This window comes from Centruroides vittatus, unplaced genomic scaffold, assembly GCF_030686945.1.
Source record: "Centruroides vittatus isolate TY-2023 unplaced genomic scaffold, ASM3068694v2 contig_990, whole genome shotgun sequence".
NCBI lineage: Eukaryota > Metazoa > Arthropoda > Arachnida > Scorpiones > Buthidae > Centruroides > Centruroides vittatus.
This window is the reverse complement of record NW_027122659.1, coordinates 254,543-272,704: the sequence shown is the minus strand read 5'-3', so window position 1 is coordinate 272,704 and position 18,162 is coordinate 254,543. Positions and strand designations below refer to the sequence as shown.

The 18,162-nt window shown below is 34.6% G+C and overlaps 1 protein-coding gene across 1 annotated transcript; it reads right to left on the bottom strand.

Moving 5' to 3' along the window:
• Window positions 1-4,271: 4,271 nt before the first annotated feature.
• On the bottom strand, window positions 4,272-17,887 carry LOC136986099 (DEAD-box helicase Dbp80-like). Its single transcript, XM_067283564.1, has 10 exons — window positions 17,792-17,887; window positions 17,440-17,578; window positions 17,014-17,106; window positions 16,821-16,923; window positions 15,627-15,741; window positions 15,122-15,299; window positions 14,740-14,977; window positions 13,811-13,973; window positions 13,539-13,730; window positions 4,272-4,339 (listed from the first exon to the last, which is right to left on the bottom strand). The coding sequence occupies exons 1-10, from the start codon at window positions 17,838-17,840 to the stop codon at window positions 4,272-4,274; spliced, it is 1,338 nt and encodes a 445-aa protein (XP_067139665.1). The 5' UTR covers window positions 17,841-17,887.
• Between the last annotated feature and the right edge of the window lie 275 nt (window positions 17,888-18,162).

Below are 18,162 nucleotides of genomic sequence, written 5' to 3'. Positions count from 1 at the left end.
AATTTTATTTAAAATGTTACTCAAAATTAAAAAGCTCAAATTTATGCCAATTAAAACTTTTTATGACGATCTTACTAAACGGCGTTCCTTACATTATTGTTTCTAACATCAAAGCTGGCGGCAATTGACTCTACGGCAGTGGTTCCCAACCTTTTCTAGGATGCGGAACACTTTTGTGAGCAATTTTCTTTAGCGGAACACTTACTTAAGTTAATATGAAATACATAAGCTTGTCATCAGTTATTTTATTAGAATTGAGCAGTTATAATTCAAAATCTCTACTCATATTATGAAGCCAATTCTAATTGCAGGAAAAAATATACCTAAATAACTTTAATGGGAAACTTGTGCCTGATGTTTTTTACATATTTCATTCTGTTTTTATCATTGCCTTTATCTTATTCGAAACAGTAGTACACTCCATAAGTACGAGTCGTACATATATTTAAGTTTATGAAATTTTATGATTTTAATTTTTTGATATTCGGCGGCTCGAATACGATTGTACACTTTCCGATTTGCGACTAAATCTGCGGAACACTTGGAAGATGCTTACGGAACACCAGTGTTCCGCGGAACACCGGTTGGGAACCACTGGTCTAGATATATGTAATATTATAAATAATAAACAATCGAAAGATCACACCAGCAATTCTTTTATTGTCACATGGTCACAATGCCGGCTTGCAAGTTTTCATTTATTTCATTTAAAATATATGCTCTCCTTCCCAAATCAGCCCCTGTACGTCATACTTTACCTTTAACAATAGAGTTGTGCCGGTCATCTATCTAACTCCTTTAGGAAAAGGGAAATTTTTCAATTGAAATAACGTAACTTTTGGTTTGCATCGGACACAGTTAGCACATATTCGGGTCTCCTGTTGCCCATATCTCTCATCTATCTAACTCCGTTCTCGAGATAAGGAAAAGACCGACAGTCTATAGTTTTTTTTTCTTTTCCAATTGCAGGCCAATAAAATTCTCGTTTTCTTGTCCTATTATGATTACGTAGCTTAACAGTAAAGTAAGAAGGTTGAAGGGGTCGACTGTCGAAAAAGTTTGCTTACGACTGAAACCCCAAAATTTTCAAAGACGTTTATCAGCACAATCGTGATTTTTACCAGGTAAAACCCATACGTCATCTGCGAGTTCGCCTACACCGTTTAATGAACAGAACAATATTGTCTTATTGTTAACGTCAGGCTTTTCATTTGGCATTTCATTTCTATTTTCTATGCCTATTTTATTGTAGCTTAGTACAGTAAAACTAAAAATGGATAACTCAAACAAAGAGCCAAACAACAATAATGAGTAGCTGAGGTATACAAGTGTTCCCAGCAAAGCGGAAATTGCTTAAAGCGCCCTCCAGCAGATTAATTAACTAAATGGCAAAAGTATATGAAATTGGGGTTACTATACTTGAAGTTTATTCTTTTTTCGGTCGTAAGTGTCATGATAAAATCGCAAGTTTTATTCATCTTTATACGAGAATATTAGGTTTTTGCCTGCATATTGACGCTAACATTAACGTACGACTATATGCAAGGAGAGGTCCGCGGAAATCACGCGATTCGGCCAAACTTTTAATATTAAATTTCGTGGCAACGCAACAATAAAACTCTGTAATAACAAATTGTCAAAGTTCTATTGTTGCGAGCGGTCGATTATTGTTATCGCCAACGGTTTGATTTTCGGTTGGCGCGATAAAAATTTGCTTGTTTCAAGCGTTTCATTTTGAGATTTGCTTCGTATTCTGCAATTCTGTTAGTAAGTTTAAATTACGATGTTTCTAAATTTAGGTATTTTGGGAAGATTGTTAAGTCGAATTTGACAATTAGTGTCAATGGTTATCGGACAAATCTCCATTTGCATAAGAATTAATCGATGGTCGCGCGGTTTCTTCACAGAGACGACGAATGGGATCTTTTTTCTTATTTTCGGACATACTTTTCACTCTTAATTAATTTTCTTTAAGCCCAAATCCAATGGAATTGTTAAAACAAGACGGAAATTAATAAATACATTACATTGGTATTCCCCAGCTACAGTTTACATACGCATCATATCCCATATGAAACTTGCACAGTTATATACTCTAAACTTTAATTAAACGAAATAATTCGAGGTTATTCGTCAGCGCGATTTCTCTATTTTCACAAATGTTTTGTGTTTGGGCAATGGACAGAATTGTATAATTTGTAGAAGCTGATTTCCCTAAACATATGAGCCGCTCACTTGCCAAATCGATTAACTGCATAAAACAAAATGTTTAAAATGAAATTTAATTTTTAAATATTCGATAAATGTTCAAAATTGCACACTTTTAGATCCATTAAAACGTTTTTAATTTCATTGATATTTATTTCCTTCGATATAGAAACATTTTTAAGTTAGGCATAAGGTTTCTTTTGTTTCTCTCCCTTTGACTAAGAAAAAGACATCTTTCTTAATTGCTTTACTATCAGGTGGGGAGTGATACCTCCGACACGAAAAACAACGTTGTAAAAAACAAAGTAATAAAAAGAAGGGATAAAAGAAAAAAAAGAGAAGGATCTCGGCTCTCGACGAGGAAGGTTGAGGAGAACGGGCTCCGAGTCGGAACGATGGAAGATTGGAAAGTGGAACTCGACGAGAGAGGTCGAGGAGAAGAAGCCATCCGGTCCGTTAAAGGAAGCCAAGAACTTCTTACGGAACTATCAATTGTATCGGACGGATTCGACACCGACGATATTGAGAAAAGTGGATTACCGACGAAGAGAGAGAACGGAAGAAATCTATTAAAAGAGATTAAAGAAGGGGCCAAGAAAAGCCTCGAGGATAGGAGTAGATGATAAGAGACAACAGTAACCCCGCCCAGTATCACGAAGCATTCAGAGCAAAAACCCGGGTATTTCCACCTTCCTCTTATTCTGTCCTTATATTCTTTCTTCCGTCTTATAGTTTGTAAGTAGATTGAGTATAGATATAGACACTTGTAATTATAATTGTGTTGTTTTATGTATACCGAATCTTCTATTCTCACCGCCTACACGTTGGGATTCAATGTACAAAGAACCTGATAATATAGCGAATTAAAGAATAGTTTGTAAGTTAACAAGAAAGTGTTTGTTAATCCTCGTTTTGTTCGCGAAAAACGAAACTAATAACATTTCATCCGCTGTCGGTTATCATACCGCGATCTAAGCTTTTATCTCGTTACAGTTAGTAACTTCTTTGGAAAGCGAGAACGAGAAAAAGCCACCAATGGGCGATCGAGGTTAGAAATTTAAAAAACCCGGGAATTCAAGGACGCCACGGCTTCACCTCCCGAAAGTTCCAAGTGTCCGACCAATTGTTGTGTGTTTCGTGCCCATCATCGTCTCCGTCTCTCGTCTTCGAATCGACATCTTCCCATCACCGGAAGTCGAACGCATCGTACTGGAGTCGTCGAGAAAACTGTCATTCGCGAACCAGGGACACTCCATTTGGGACTATCTTGGAAAAGAGAAGACCCAGGAATGGCGACCTAGAACTTCAAAGATAACGGAAAATTTGTATTCCCCTTTCGTGTCAAATAAACGATCTCTTGTAACCGTAGTCTGTTTCAGTGACCATCGCACCCACATACCCTCTGAGCGACCCCTCGACCCTCCTGACATTCGCCTCCCCCCGTCAGAGCATTACATAAAGATCACAGTAGGAACGTGGATGCAGGATCTTTACAACTTACAGTGAAACAGAACACAATTTCCAACTGCTTAAAAGACCGGCATCACTGATTTAGATGCAAATGTTGATCCTTCATGTCCAGAACTTCCGCTCCATTCTGTTTTGTATTAAATAAATATGAAAAAAATTAAAAAATAAGAAACTTTAAGCCATACTTTTCATTAAAATCAATCATTTTATTTACAACTAAAAACATTTGCGTTTCATAAAAACTACCCAGGTACTTTCTAAGGAAAAACAATAATAAAACATAATAAATAAATATTAAAAATATTATTGTTTTTTAAATAATAAAACAGTCTAAAATAATCATTGCTCTTATCTATTTACTGATAATTACATAAAAATTAAAACTGAGATTGCTTTCGTCACATTAAACATCGAAATCCGACGTCAGAAGAACCCATACAGTAAATACCCAACTCACGGAATTTACCCTCAGATTACCTTTCATATTTATTTTACACAGCAAAATTCCATGAAAACATCTTTTATAAACTGATTTTCATTTTCCAGGTTAGCAAAGTATGCAAATTAATAACGGCTGGAAATGTTTTCCTCTTTTACGACCTGTCTTCGATTTTCTCGATTTCGTCCACGTCTTCGGCATCCAATAGGGTGATCTTCAGCTCTGAAACAGAAAAATCCATCTCGTTTAGAATTTCGTCGGCTTTTAAACATAAATATTATCTAATTACTAACAAGGGGACGTTACGGTCTCGGAAATTCAGTTCGGGATGAGACTTCGCAGGTTAGTAAGATAGAGCCAGTGGAAGGAACAACGAAACTAGATCGAGGCGCCTCTAGCGGCGACACCGGGTAACAGAATCAGGGCTACGAAGGCAGCACCAGTGTTGTTTCACCTAGTACTTTTGTACTAATCTAGTACCTGTTTACTTGTTCCAATACCAAGATACCCAACACCATTTTCCTACATGAAATCCTAATATCTTTTCTTTCAATTTAGTACCTTTCAAAACATTCATTTTTATCTATATTTCTATATTTTTTTTAACTTTACTTTGGCAGTAAATAGATGTTTTTATTGCTTCCTCATTCAAGTGTAGCAGTTGAACATATTTTTTTTTTGCAATTAAATTTAATAAAAACTAAACTACAAAATCGAGTTCTTACCGATTCCTGTGAAGCACTGTTATTAGCAAGGCAGCTACTTAAAAGCACCAACGATAAATATTACACTTGGAAACCATCATCTGCTTCGACCATACCAAAACATTCTAGTGAGGAAGATTCCGATGATGATGATCTTACCACTGATTTTTAAATGTAATAATTTTAAAGTTTAGTACTTCATGTTCATTACTTTTTTTCAACATATTGTTCATTTGATTCTTGTTGAGGAACAATAGCATTCTTGCAATATATGAATTTATCCTGTATGAATTTTGTATGTTACGTGTAATACTATATACATTTTAATAAATAGAAATTTAATAAATTATAAATTTATATGTTATTTATAAGTATATATTTAAAATACATATATAATACGGTATACATACATTCAGCTGTTTATGGTCAAAGTAATGCCTGCATTAGTCAATACAATCACTTCTCGACTTACGACGGGGTTCCGTTCCGCAACTTCGGACGTAAGTTGAGAAGTGACTGTACTTAACAACAAAACACACACGCAAAGGGTAACTAACTGCAGAACAAAACTAAAGATGACGCATCAATCGCAAGATATATATGTATATTATATATATATTTGACGAAAACTATAAAAAATCGATACATTTTAAAAATTTTTTAAATGAAATTTTTCATCGTAAGTAGAGGTAGTCGTAACTCGAGAAGTGACTGTAGATTATTTTGACTTAATGTATTGATTCTGCACGTACGTATGTCGTATTATCGATATTAATATCGATTTTTAAAAAAATACTATCGCACATTACTGATTAACTTTTGAACCTGGCTGTGCAGTAATATAGGTAACACCACAACCGACCACACAATAGTTATTTTTTGAAGTTTTTGTGGAAGAAATCTGTGGTTCATTATCACAGGAAAAAACAAGCACCGCGTTTCAGTACATATCCAACCCAAAGAGGCACGTGTTTTCCCGAAGCAGTTTTCTTTGCTTGCGTACAGGTGGCGCTCAACTCAGTTCCTCTAGCTCTATACCTCAAGGGTGTCCACCAGAAGAATCGTAAAGCGCACTAGCCAGAAGATTCCGAGAAAAAGGGCTCTAAAGTTTTAAGCGCAGCTCATATACTGATCGATTTTACACTATGGCAGCACAGCGAAATGGCTTAGTCCCTTGTAATATTATTAATATTGAAAACCGGAAAATAATAGCTACAATACACTGGCTACCCCCCGAACTTGTGACTAAACATTTTGTAAATTACGGGAGAATAGTAAAACAACGGATTTGGATAGAGTTAAAAAGGCATGTGAATTTAGAATCACTACTCACTACCGTACTTCATTAAGGTTAAGGGTATGTCTGGAGCGGTTGTAATAGCCGGCCGTCCTCCTTTATGTTACCGATGTAAAAATATAGGCCATTTACGGAGGCAGTGTAGTGTCCCAAAATGTAAAAAATGCAACAAATTTGGCCATAACGACGATCAATGTATGGGAGTCCCATTTGCTTCCAAGCTACAAAATAAAACAGACTGGACAGACATTATGGACGATTTTGATGGAGAATGTTCTGGAAGTGAACAGAACAAAGACAATAGTTCAACTACTGCTGCAGGCAATAACGAGCTTCAGACACCTCTAATGACGCAGAAATAGACGTTGCCCAGAATCAGACAAGTATTAAAAAATATGAAACAACAAAACCCCTTGCTGTATCTTGTAATAATGAAAATTCGCCACCGCTTCTAGCAGCTAAACGGAGGAAAAAGACGAAATTCCTTCCCAATATTAATGTTACGAGGGTATAATACGGGCAAATGACCAAGAAGTAACATACTCACCATACAAAATAAATTTGAATGCCTTATGGAAACGAACGAAACGGAAACGACATTAGAGAACGATAAATTAGAAAATAGTAGTAGTGATATGAATACAAAAGACCTAACTATCAAAACAAATGAACTAATGATCGAATGAACAAAAGAAATGATGATCATGCCAGCTAAACTCAATAATGGCCTTGAAGATTAAGACGATAACGCTAAATATTAATGGTTTAAATAACGCTAATAAACAAGAGCTCTTGATAAATTCCCTTTCATCATCAAATATTGACATTGCTTTACTACAGGAAACAAAGCTAGTTAAAAACTGGAATTTCGAAGTGCTATGTCGTAAATTAGATAAATATTTCATCAGTGATGAATTCGACGCGGTCTTTGGGATTATTATCCCAAAGGCCGCGTCGAATTCATTGAGAGTCTTAGCTTCTACCTTGACTGCCCTTATAACACAATCTTAGGGGGTGACTTTAACTTGGTCGAACACGAGAATGATAGAATCGGCACGAATAACTCCAGAAAAACTTTCATTTCAAAGCTGTTAAAAATCATAATGATTTGATTGACATATGGCGCGGCTTAAACCCCCTAAAAATAGAATATACATATTATCACATAGATCCCACTATCGTCTAGACCGTTTCTACATATCAAGCCAACTCAGACATAATGTTGATTATTGCAACATTATTCCCAACCACCTTTCAAACTACAGCGGTGTCATCCTGCACTTTGAAGGCACCAACCAGAATTGCAGCAAATGTACAGATGATTCCCCTCCCTAGAAAATGAACACAACTCTCTTATCTGATGTTGAATTCCTCGCTCTTGCTACGACGAAAATGCTCACTATAACAAAAGACGACCCCTCCGAGTGGTGGAGCAACATGAAAACAAGGGTTAAAAAAGCTGCAATTGAAATCGCCGCTCAAAAACAAAAGATGCCGAAAAAGTAAAATATACAGCCCACATCCTAGCCTTAAAACAAGCCTATCTCGACCGCCAATTAACTTCAAAAAAAAAGCACGTGAGGCGATCAATAACGAAAAAAGTAAATTAAACGATTATGAAGCCGAGAAAATGCGAGGCGCACTTATCCGCTCATGCAGTAAATTTTTGGAATTGGATAACAAACCGTCAAAACAATATCTCAAACTGGAAAGGCAACATAGAAAAAAGAAAACAATCGAACAAATATGGAACAGTAACAACAAACTAATAATTGAGAAAAACGAAATTAAACGTAAAATCCACCAACATTATACAACCCTATTCAGCCAAAAGAGCGTTAACCAAAATATCGCGAAAAAGTTTATAGAACAGATGCCGAAACTGGCAGGATCTCAATCAAGAATTAAATATAAATGAATGTCAACATGCGTTAAAGAACATGGCTAACTCGAATCCGCCAGAGGGCCCGCAGCTAAAAGCGATTATATAACACGGGTGCTATTGTGGAAGATTAACAGTTTTTAATGTTTTGTAAGCGCCGTAGCCTACAGAAACAGGTCGGCGCCGAAGATCATTTTTAATTGTATTGTGAATCGTCTAATGGTATTTTGTTCGTTATTTTAGAAGTTTTTTTGACTTCAAGTCGCCAGCTGCACAGTGGTTCCTGACCGGAATAAAGGAAGAAAATAGAAAAAGGACTCGAACTTTTAGTTTGTATACCTTGGAAAATTCATTATTGAATTTAAACTTCAATTCCTGAGTTCTGTACAAATATACAAAAATGGCTAACAACAAAGCGCCAGGCCCAGACGGGCTCCCGGCAGAATTTTACAAACAGTTCTTTCCACTCCTAGCACCAGTCTATGTCAAAATGATGAATACCGCCTTTATGAGTAAAACCTTACCTAAAGACTTTAATAAAGGATTAATCACTCTCATTCCTAAATCGGACAACTCAAGTGATCTTAGACGTATTAATAACTGGAAACCAATTTCTCTACTGAATACGGATTATAAAATATTAGCGAAAATCATGGCGACAAGGCTACAGAAGTACATTAAACATATAGTAGGCGGCAATCAAACATGTGGAGTAAAGGGTCGTTCCATCCACACAAACACCCTCTTAGCCCAAACGATCTACGAGTTAGCCCACCAGAATCATGACACTTGCAGCTTTCTGCAAATTGATCTTCACAGAGCTTTTGATAACATAAGTCACGAATATTTGTGGACATTATTGCAGCATATCAACGTCGGAGAAAATTACCTATCGTGGTCCAACTATGTTATAATAACGCGAAAAGCAACATTCTCGTAAATAACAGCATTACGAAAGCCTGCAGTCTAAAATGCTCTGTGCGGCAAGGCTGCCCCTTTTCAATGATTCTATTTGATATAAGCATCGAACCGTTCCTCCGTTTTGTTGACAGGTATCCGGATTTGAAGGTGTACAAACTGCCAATTACACAGCAATATGAAATTAGATATCTGGCATATGCCGACGATATCACGCTGATTCTTTCCTCCTTTCCACCCTCACAAGTATTGATCAAATCACCGGAATCCTCCAAGAATTTTCGGAAGCCTCCGGTACAAAAATTAACCAAAATAAATGTAAAGGGCTTTGGATTGGTGAGTGGAATAACCTCCAGAATAATTACGGAAATTTCACCTGGACTAAAGAAAACCTCAAAATCCTCGGGGTACAAGTTGGAAAAAACATAAAATATCAGTGGGACACAGTAATCGAAAAAGTTCGAAAAGCCTCCTACAAGTGGCGCAACCAAAACCTATCAATTCTGGGTAAGGCAAAAATTGCCAATCTCATGATGCTAAGCCCAATGTGGTACTTTCTCTATACACAGCCACTCCAAAAAACAGTCACTGAACGCATTTACAGAATAACAGCAACATACATTTGGTCATCTAAGTTTGAACCAATCAGAAGATATACACTATATAACAGTGTTGAGAACGGAGAGATTGGACTAAAGGCGATATCATTAAAAGCATTTGTCTACCGTATAAATATAATAAAAAATATCCACAGTCATCCTGCATGGGCATGTTTAGCAAAAGCCTACCTACAGTTCAACATCCCTAGTATAGTAGTGTCGTCAGCGAAAATTACAGACTGTTCGAAGCCGCCAGCAATCCTACAGGAAGTAATCCGGTGTTACAAAGTATTAAAAGGACACTTATCTGATGAAAAAAATATTGACAAAACCTGACGAATTATATAACAAACTTGTCGATATCGGGATAGCACCAATCAACATCCGGAACAAAAGTATAATAAAAACCGTATCGAAATTAAACGTAAGCAACAATGCGAAAAAAAATCTTCTGGCGAATGCATCATAACTGTCTCCCTACAAATGCTTGGAAAAAAACAAAAAGTTAATATCCACAGATAAATGTCCCATATGCCAAACAGCAGAAACTCTTAACCATGCCTTCCTCCAATGCACACACAAAACAACTATGGGAATTTCTGAAAAATTTCAAAAACTAACTAATGAAAACGAACTCCAATGGCTTCATAACATTTAAACCAAAGAGGTGAATTACGCTATCTTAATAACAGCATTCGAAACAATCTGGAGAAGCAGAAACACGGTGTATTTCCAGAAAATCAATGATACAACGACAATTACAAAATTTAAGTTCCATTTACAAAGACTACTAGAAACGATAAATCAAAGCAACAAAAATCTAAAAACGAAAATAATCAACAACTGGGAAAAAACAGGAATGATTCAAGTCACCCGAAACAAAAACAACCAAATAACTTTACAAATTGTAAACGACAAAATGTTGAAACGCAACTCATTCAACTTGACTGTTTAATTCACTATCACAATGTACTGTACATCATGAAAATTGTAAATCTTTACCGAAAAAAATATGTATTCACATGTTCTACAAAATCGATTTGTATTCATCGACCGAAACACTATATGATACTTTTCTGTAAATAAACATATATATAAGCGAAGTGGTTTAGTCTGTAGCAAACTTGCTTGCCACTGGGGCGATTTAGGTTCGATTCTACCTTCGGCTAATTTTTTTTTAAATTATAACAACTTTTAAATAAAGTTAATGACCTAAAAGTATTATTAATTAAATCATAAATAATTTTATTTTATTTATGAAATGATTGTTACAGCTAATTAAAATGTGAATTAAAGATAATATTTTATTTTTGAAAATTTGAATAATTTCAAATGCATTTTTAATGGAGGTAAATTAAAACTTTAATTACCACTATAACAAATTTTCGGGTAGGGTTTAATTTATAGAAAAATTTTTACGATATTGTCTTTATTTGTCAATTTTTTATTTCACATACAAACACCAGAATGATAATTCTCATAAAAACATTGAAAACAAAAATTATTTTGACATCTTGCACAATTTATGAAGGACGATTGTTTACACGAACAACCTTTATTTAAGAGATCTGTTGGAAAACATACTTCGTTTATATTCATGAAAATTTCTCTTTAATCAGAAAGTCTGGAAGTGTACCAGGCATACGGAATCATTTCATTAAAAATTGGCGATGACAGTTGATGATGCACTATTAATTGTATTTTTACACAGTCTTCACGGGAATTTATTTCTCTGTTATTTTCAATCAGATAAGCGCAATTTTTATACGCTTTATTAGATTTTTTACCTGTCTATAAAAATAGACGTCACAATGTTGAACAAGAGGAGTAAATTTTGGAGGAATCACTTTAATTGTACAAGTCGGTGATTTCTCGTCATCCTGAAAGATTTCGTCATATAATTCAGGCTTTGTTTGTCCACCCCAAGAGTCCATTAATAGAAACTGTTCTTTTCCCACATAAGACTTTAAACAACGGTTGAGAAAGACAATATACAGTCCTGTCGTTAGCTTCCCAGATTTCGAAGACGTTATTCCGACATTTTTATATTTTTGCGCATATTCATTTACTGTTTTTTGAACTCTGGGGCCAAAGTTACTGGTTGCTTCTTGTAAACAAACAAATACTTAAGGTAGGACTTTTCCAGACAGAATGAGAGCATATTGAGCGGTATTTGTATGCGTCACTTTATTCATGTCGTGCTTTTTGACGAAAATAGTTTTGCTTCCTTTTTCATCCAGAGTCCTGTTGTACACCAACTGATACTGAAGTGAAAACAACCGAAATTGAAGTATTTTGTCAGAGAGCCGTAAAAATAGAGAGCAAAATGAATTTGTAAATACTCTGCAATAATTTACCTGGGTAAACCTGTATATATTGTACTGTAGCAAGTAAGGACCGTTGTTCGATTAGTTCCGTTAGTCTTGAAAATTCCTGACCATCTGCCTATCTTTACAACGAATATTTTTAACCTCTCCACAGCTTATAATATCTTAAAATTTGTAATAACTTTTTAATGACAATAGTAATTAAAGTTTTAATTTACCTCTATTAAAAATGCATTTGAAATTATTCAACTTTTTTAAAATAAAATATTATCTTTAATTCACATTTTAATCAGCTGTAACAGTCATTTCATAAATAAAATAAAATTATTTATGATTTAATTGATAATATTTTTAGGCCATTAACTTTATTTAAAAGTTGTTATAATTTTTAAAAACAATTAAAAAACAAAAGTTAGCTAAAGGTAGGAACGAACCTACATCGCCCGAGTGGCAAGTAAGTTTGCTTCACTCAGTCATACAGTAAAATCGACCAGTATATGAGCTGCGCTTAAAACTTTAAGAGTCCTTTATCTCGGAATCTTCTGGCTAGTGCGCTTTACAATTCCTTCTGGGTGGACAACCTCAAGGGTGTCCACCCAGAAGAACCCTAACCTACGAAGTCTCATCCCGAACTGAATTTCCGAGACTATAAGATCCCCTTGTAAGTTAGAAATTCAAACTGCAGCAATCCGGTTAAGTTTCAGCCAAAGAATCGTACTCGCAATTACTTCCTACTTTAAACTATATTTTAAATGATATTTTTTTAAATTCATTTAACGGCGTAAAAATAAAAATATCATCGAATATGCGCAAAGTATAGAAATGAAAATACAGTGGAACCTCGCTTAACGAGCACCTCGTAAAACGAGTATTTCGCATAATGAGCAAAACGAATTGTAAAAATTTGCCTCGCTTAACGAGCGATATTTCACATAATGAGTGATGAGGAGAGGGAAAGTCCCGAATTGTGCGCATGCGGCATGCTCCATCAGTCTGTGTTTAGCACTCGTTCCGCTAGCATCTTAGTGCCACACATATTTCCAAACCTGTGTTCACACACATTACTTATAAACATCAACAACCATAGCTCGTTATATAATAAACACGCCAAACGATATGCCAAATTCTTGGGTCATTAAATTTAATGACCGATTCCAAATTAAATTTTAGAAATGTGAATTAAAAATTAACTATTTATAATTATTAAATTTAATACGAGATGGAAACATAACTGCCTACCTCTAGTCAAATTAATTAATTTCTAATATTTAATTATAGCATTTACATCACCCAAGAATTTGGCATATCGTTTGGAGTGTTTATCAAACATATTGTGATTTTCTTTTTGTTTCTGCAAATCGAATTCTCATTCCAGGATGGTTCATTCCGTGCTAGAAGAAAAGATGATAATGATTCACGCTCCTAAACAGTGTATATTGTACAATTTTTTGAATAAACGTTATAACATAAAACATTTGAGCATTTTTTCGGCGTGGAACGCATTATCGTATTTTACATTAATTTCTATGGGAAAATTGTTTCTCTTAACGAGTGTTTCGCATTATGAGTAAGACTCTGGAACGAATTATGCTCGTTAAGCGAGGTTCCACTGTATTTGAATTTCTGCATCGTCTTCTCGATATTGCATTTTATATCGAACGTGAAAATGAATATAACCATCAGATTTCACTTACTGAAACAGTTTTCAATTTCTTCTACGATCTTCATCGATCTTTCTCCTTCCACCATGTTTATGGCAACTCCACATGTTCCGAATCTTCCCGTGCGGCCAATTCTATGAAGGTATGTCTCGCAATCCGCATTGCCTTCCTGATCGACGGGCAAATCAAAGTTTACCACTAAAGTAACTTGTTCGATATTGATACCTATGGAAAAATTTGCATTTTGTTAATGCAATTCCCATTAATTTAACAAAAAAAAAGAGAAGAAAACAAAGCTTTCATACCTCTTGCACAAACATTGGCTGTAATAAGGACCTTTTTTTTTCCATCTCTAAACCTGCCGAGAACGGAAATTCGTTGTTCGCTCGACAAATCGCCACATAAAAGGGCAACTGAATGTCCTTCTCTTGTCATTTTCTCGGCTAGCCAAGATGCAGTACGTCTTGTCTGAAATATTCATTTAAAATATTTAAAATTTTTACCATAGAAAATTAAACATTTAACCGGCATTTTCTCATTTTTTTGCCTCTTATGACGAATCATTGTTTTAATTATAAATAATGCAGTCATTGATTCACAAACACAAGGTGCGTTATTGTTTCAACACTAGGCGATATTCCATTTTATTTAGTTGATACAGGTTACATGTATGGGCACACATTTCAAAATCTATAGAATTTGTAGGAAAGCTCTAAAACCTTTACGGATGCATAGCATTACGCCAGCCCTATGAATGTATATGCTTTCTGCGTCAGATAAAAGCCCTATGGTATGTCACGCGAATTATTGATTTAATATACTTTTTTGTTAAGCTATGTTAAGCTATTATAAGAAAATGAATTTATGTATGATTTTTGATATTTAGTTGACTGAGGAGGGGCATTGCCCGAAACGTGGTACCATACATGTAACCCGTATCAACTAAATAAAATGGAATATCGCCTAGTGTTGAAACAATAACGCACCTTGTATTTGTGAATCAACAGAATTAAACAACACAGTTTTAGAAGAATTAAAAAATAAAAATAATAATAATGCAGTCCTATTCGAAAGCATAGAAACAATACTAATAATTAATTACAGAAACTTGTTAAATAACAGCTAAATTGCCTTCTAATTCTTCACCAATTAATCGCTTTAATTTAGTATCCTTATAGCCATCGGCAATTGCCGATTTAGAACATACATTAATTAATAAATAAATAAAACTTACCTGGCAAAATATAATAGTCTGGCCAATAGATAAAACTCCGTAAATATTTGCTAAGGCATTAAATTTATCATCGGAATTTCTGCACACCACGTAATAGTGTTTGATGTTCTCCACATTTTCGTCTTCTTTCTTCAGCCGTAAAACAACTGGATTAGGCACAATAATTTTGGCAAAATCTATAACTTCGTCGGTATAAGTCGCAGAAAATATCATCATCTGGCATTCGGCAGAAAGTTGTCTGTTAAAGAGATAAGCCATTAATCTTGGATCAATCAATTACGTGAAATATTTTATAAAAATGTCTAGTAATATTCTAGATAAGAAGTGAGGAGCCTGTTTTTACTTTTAGGCGGAAGGATTTTGTTAAACTGACGTAATTTACTTGTGAATTTGGATCAATTGATTGTGATGATCTTCGTTGACGATCATGATATCTGCTTCATCCAGTACAAACGCCTTAATTTTCTTGACGTCGAAGGATTCGAATTTTATGCCCCAATCTAAAACTTCTCCGGGAGTTCCGATGATAACTTGCTCCGATATCTTTTCACCTCTAGCCACTGAAACAGAAAGTAAGCAATTTTTTACAATGGAGAAATCACGGAAAGGAGAAAATATCGTGGCTCGGAACTGAAAGAGGTGAATGAAAAGGATAGGTGACCAAACAGTCTTGCAAGCCACAAGCGGCTCTTCTACAACCATACAGTGACTGCCTACTTATGCAATTTCTCTTTGTAAACTTAAACTTTATATGTATGTAATACTTTTCTAATAGTGAGCAGCATACATCACTGCTATAGAGGGAAACACACGTGTGAAACACGAACAAGAGGCTGTTTGATGGATCGCTCCCAAAGCAAAGATGATAATTCTAAAATAAGACTTGCGTGTTTCTCCTCTGACTGCAAGACGAATTCCAATCTCTAAACAGAATTTAGCCATTTGCTTTGCCACACATCCGGTCTGTTCTGCTAACTCGTGGGTTGGCGAGAGGATTACGACCTAATTTCAAAATAAAATTAATTAATGTTTAAACGTGTTTCTTGTATTAATTAAAATTAACATAATAAAAGAAACTAAAAATGAAGTATTTTAAATAAAGTAAATGAAAAGCTAAAAAACATATACAGTAGAGTCCCGAAAACGCGGCCACACTCCCACTCCTCCACCACGTGTCTGGCGCATTACGTCCGATGCAGAAATTATTGCTGCTGTCACAGTTAATGAAAAAATGCCATAAAATGAAGTCGTTGACGTTGAAGACTTCACCGTACAAGCTCCTAAAATATCATATAGTGAGGAACTAAAGGCTGTCGAAACCGCCCTTCAGTATTTTGAACAACAAGGTGCGTCAGTAACGGACTTACTATTCCTTCTTCGTCTTCGTGATGAAGCAGCAAAACGCAAAGTGTAGTGCAGAAGACAACAGAACATTACGCATTTCTTTAAAAAAACTAGCTAGGTTTTGCAAAGTCGGCTGGTTAATTTTCATTTTTATGCCTCGAAGTATTTTTTTGAGGCCTGTCTTATCAGATAAATTACTGTACACTGTGTATTCATTAATTTTCATTTTCATGTAGTAAAGGCTCTATGCCTTCATAAAGTACGTACTTTTCCTTTGTTTAAGGGTATTTGGGCAGTTTATTCTCTGTTGTATTCTCAAGCAAACAATACATACAAGTACAGTACAGTATTTTCTGAGGAAACACTCGTACTTATTCTTTTTTAACCCCATTCCCGATAACCCGGCATTTTCACAAACTCAGCCACCTTTCGGTCCACATTAGGCCGGGTTTTCGGGACTCTACTGTATAACCAATCCTGCAAAACAAGATTAAAGTATATATATATATATATATATATATATGTTTTGTGTCTTATTTTAAAACTTTCTAATAACACAGAAAACGTTGTTAACTCATTTATGGGTCATCCCGCATATTTCAATGTATTTGAATATAATGTTGATAATTTTTGTGATGTGTTTATTGGATACCATCTTATGAGCCACGTGTCAGAACTTCTCTACTCGTAGCTGGTGTTACAAGTAATACCAGAAACAAACAATTAACATAAATTACCTGTGGAAATCTCTTATCCGGATCAACTCGGTTTAAACACGCCAGCAAAAAAGCGGCAGTTTTCCCCGTTCCACATTGAGACTGAGCAATCATATTTTGAGGGCTGTTTTATAGCAAAAATATCGGAAAATGACATACTTTATAACTGCAAACTACAGATTTTTAAATAAAGCATGAAAGTAAATTTACTTACGGATCCACAAGTAACGTCAGAAGTGTTGTTTCTTGAATCTTTGATGGCGCATTGAATCCAATTTCGTAAACACCTCTTAGAAGTTCTGGTCGCCTACAGATTTTAATAGAAATTTTGTTATTTGCTCATTGTTTTATTATAAAACATGAGAAATTAATTGTAAAAGCAACAATTAAATTTATAGTGAAAAAACATTGAAATTTCTCATTCTTTTCTGTTTACATTTTTCCTGCTCTTATTACATTTACATACAGAAATATCCAGAAAACACTTAGTCATCTTTATATTTAATTTGAAAAACATACAAAATTACTATTTTAAACACGAATTTATAGCCAAGTCAATGTATACTATAAGCGATAACAGTTTTCATTAAAATGTACACTCGATAGATAATATTTATATATAGGCCTAAATAACACTTACAAGTTAAAATCTTCGAAGGATTTGACGGAATATGAAGGAGAATTTGAATTCTTTATCTGAACTTCCATATCGTGATTAGTATGAACTAGTTTAGTATGTAGTATTTTTCTCATTAACGATGCCTCGGCAAGTGGAATTTCTAAGTAAAGGATGATAATAATAATGATAATAATTCAAAAACACACTGCAATTTAAAAAGTAAATTAATAATCTTATATCACTTAGTGATTAAATCAGAATTTTAGAATTAATAACTGAAAAATTGCAAATCTTTAGACAAAAGAAAGGAATTTTATAGATTCCAACAAATCAATTGATAATTTTTAAGCGTTAACATTCAAATTGATCATACCAGGTTCGCTGTTTCCCGAAAAGTTTTCGGTTGAATTTTTTGCTGCCATCTCTGCAACAGGCACCACGTGATTTGTAGATTTAATATTTATATTTCCAATCTGTAAAATATAATTATAATAGTATAATATTATTAATATTTTTCAATTAATCTTACTAATGTTGTAGGTCGAAATAATTTGGGTAATTATACAGTTTAAGGAAATATGAGATTTTTTAATTACTATTTTTTAAAAAGAAGGTATATTTAATAGATATTCAGAAAGCGCATAACATTTTTCCAGGCGATCCGTATATAAAGTGTTGTAAACAAAAAATCATAGGACTACTTACCGTTTGTGCCCCGGTCGTAACACCATTGCTTAAGCTTGT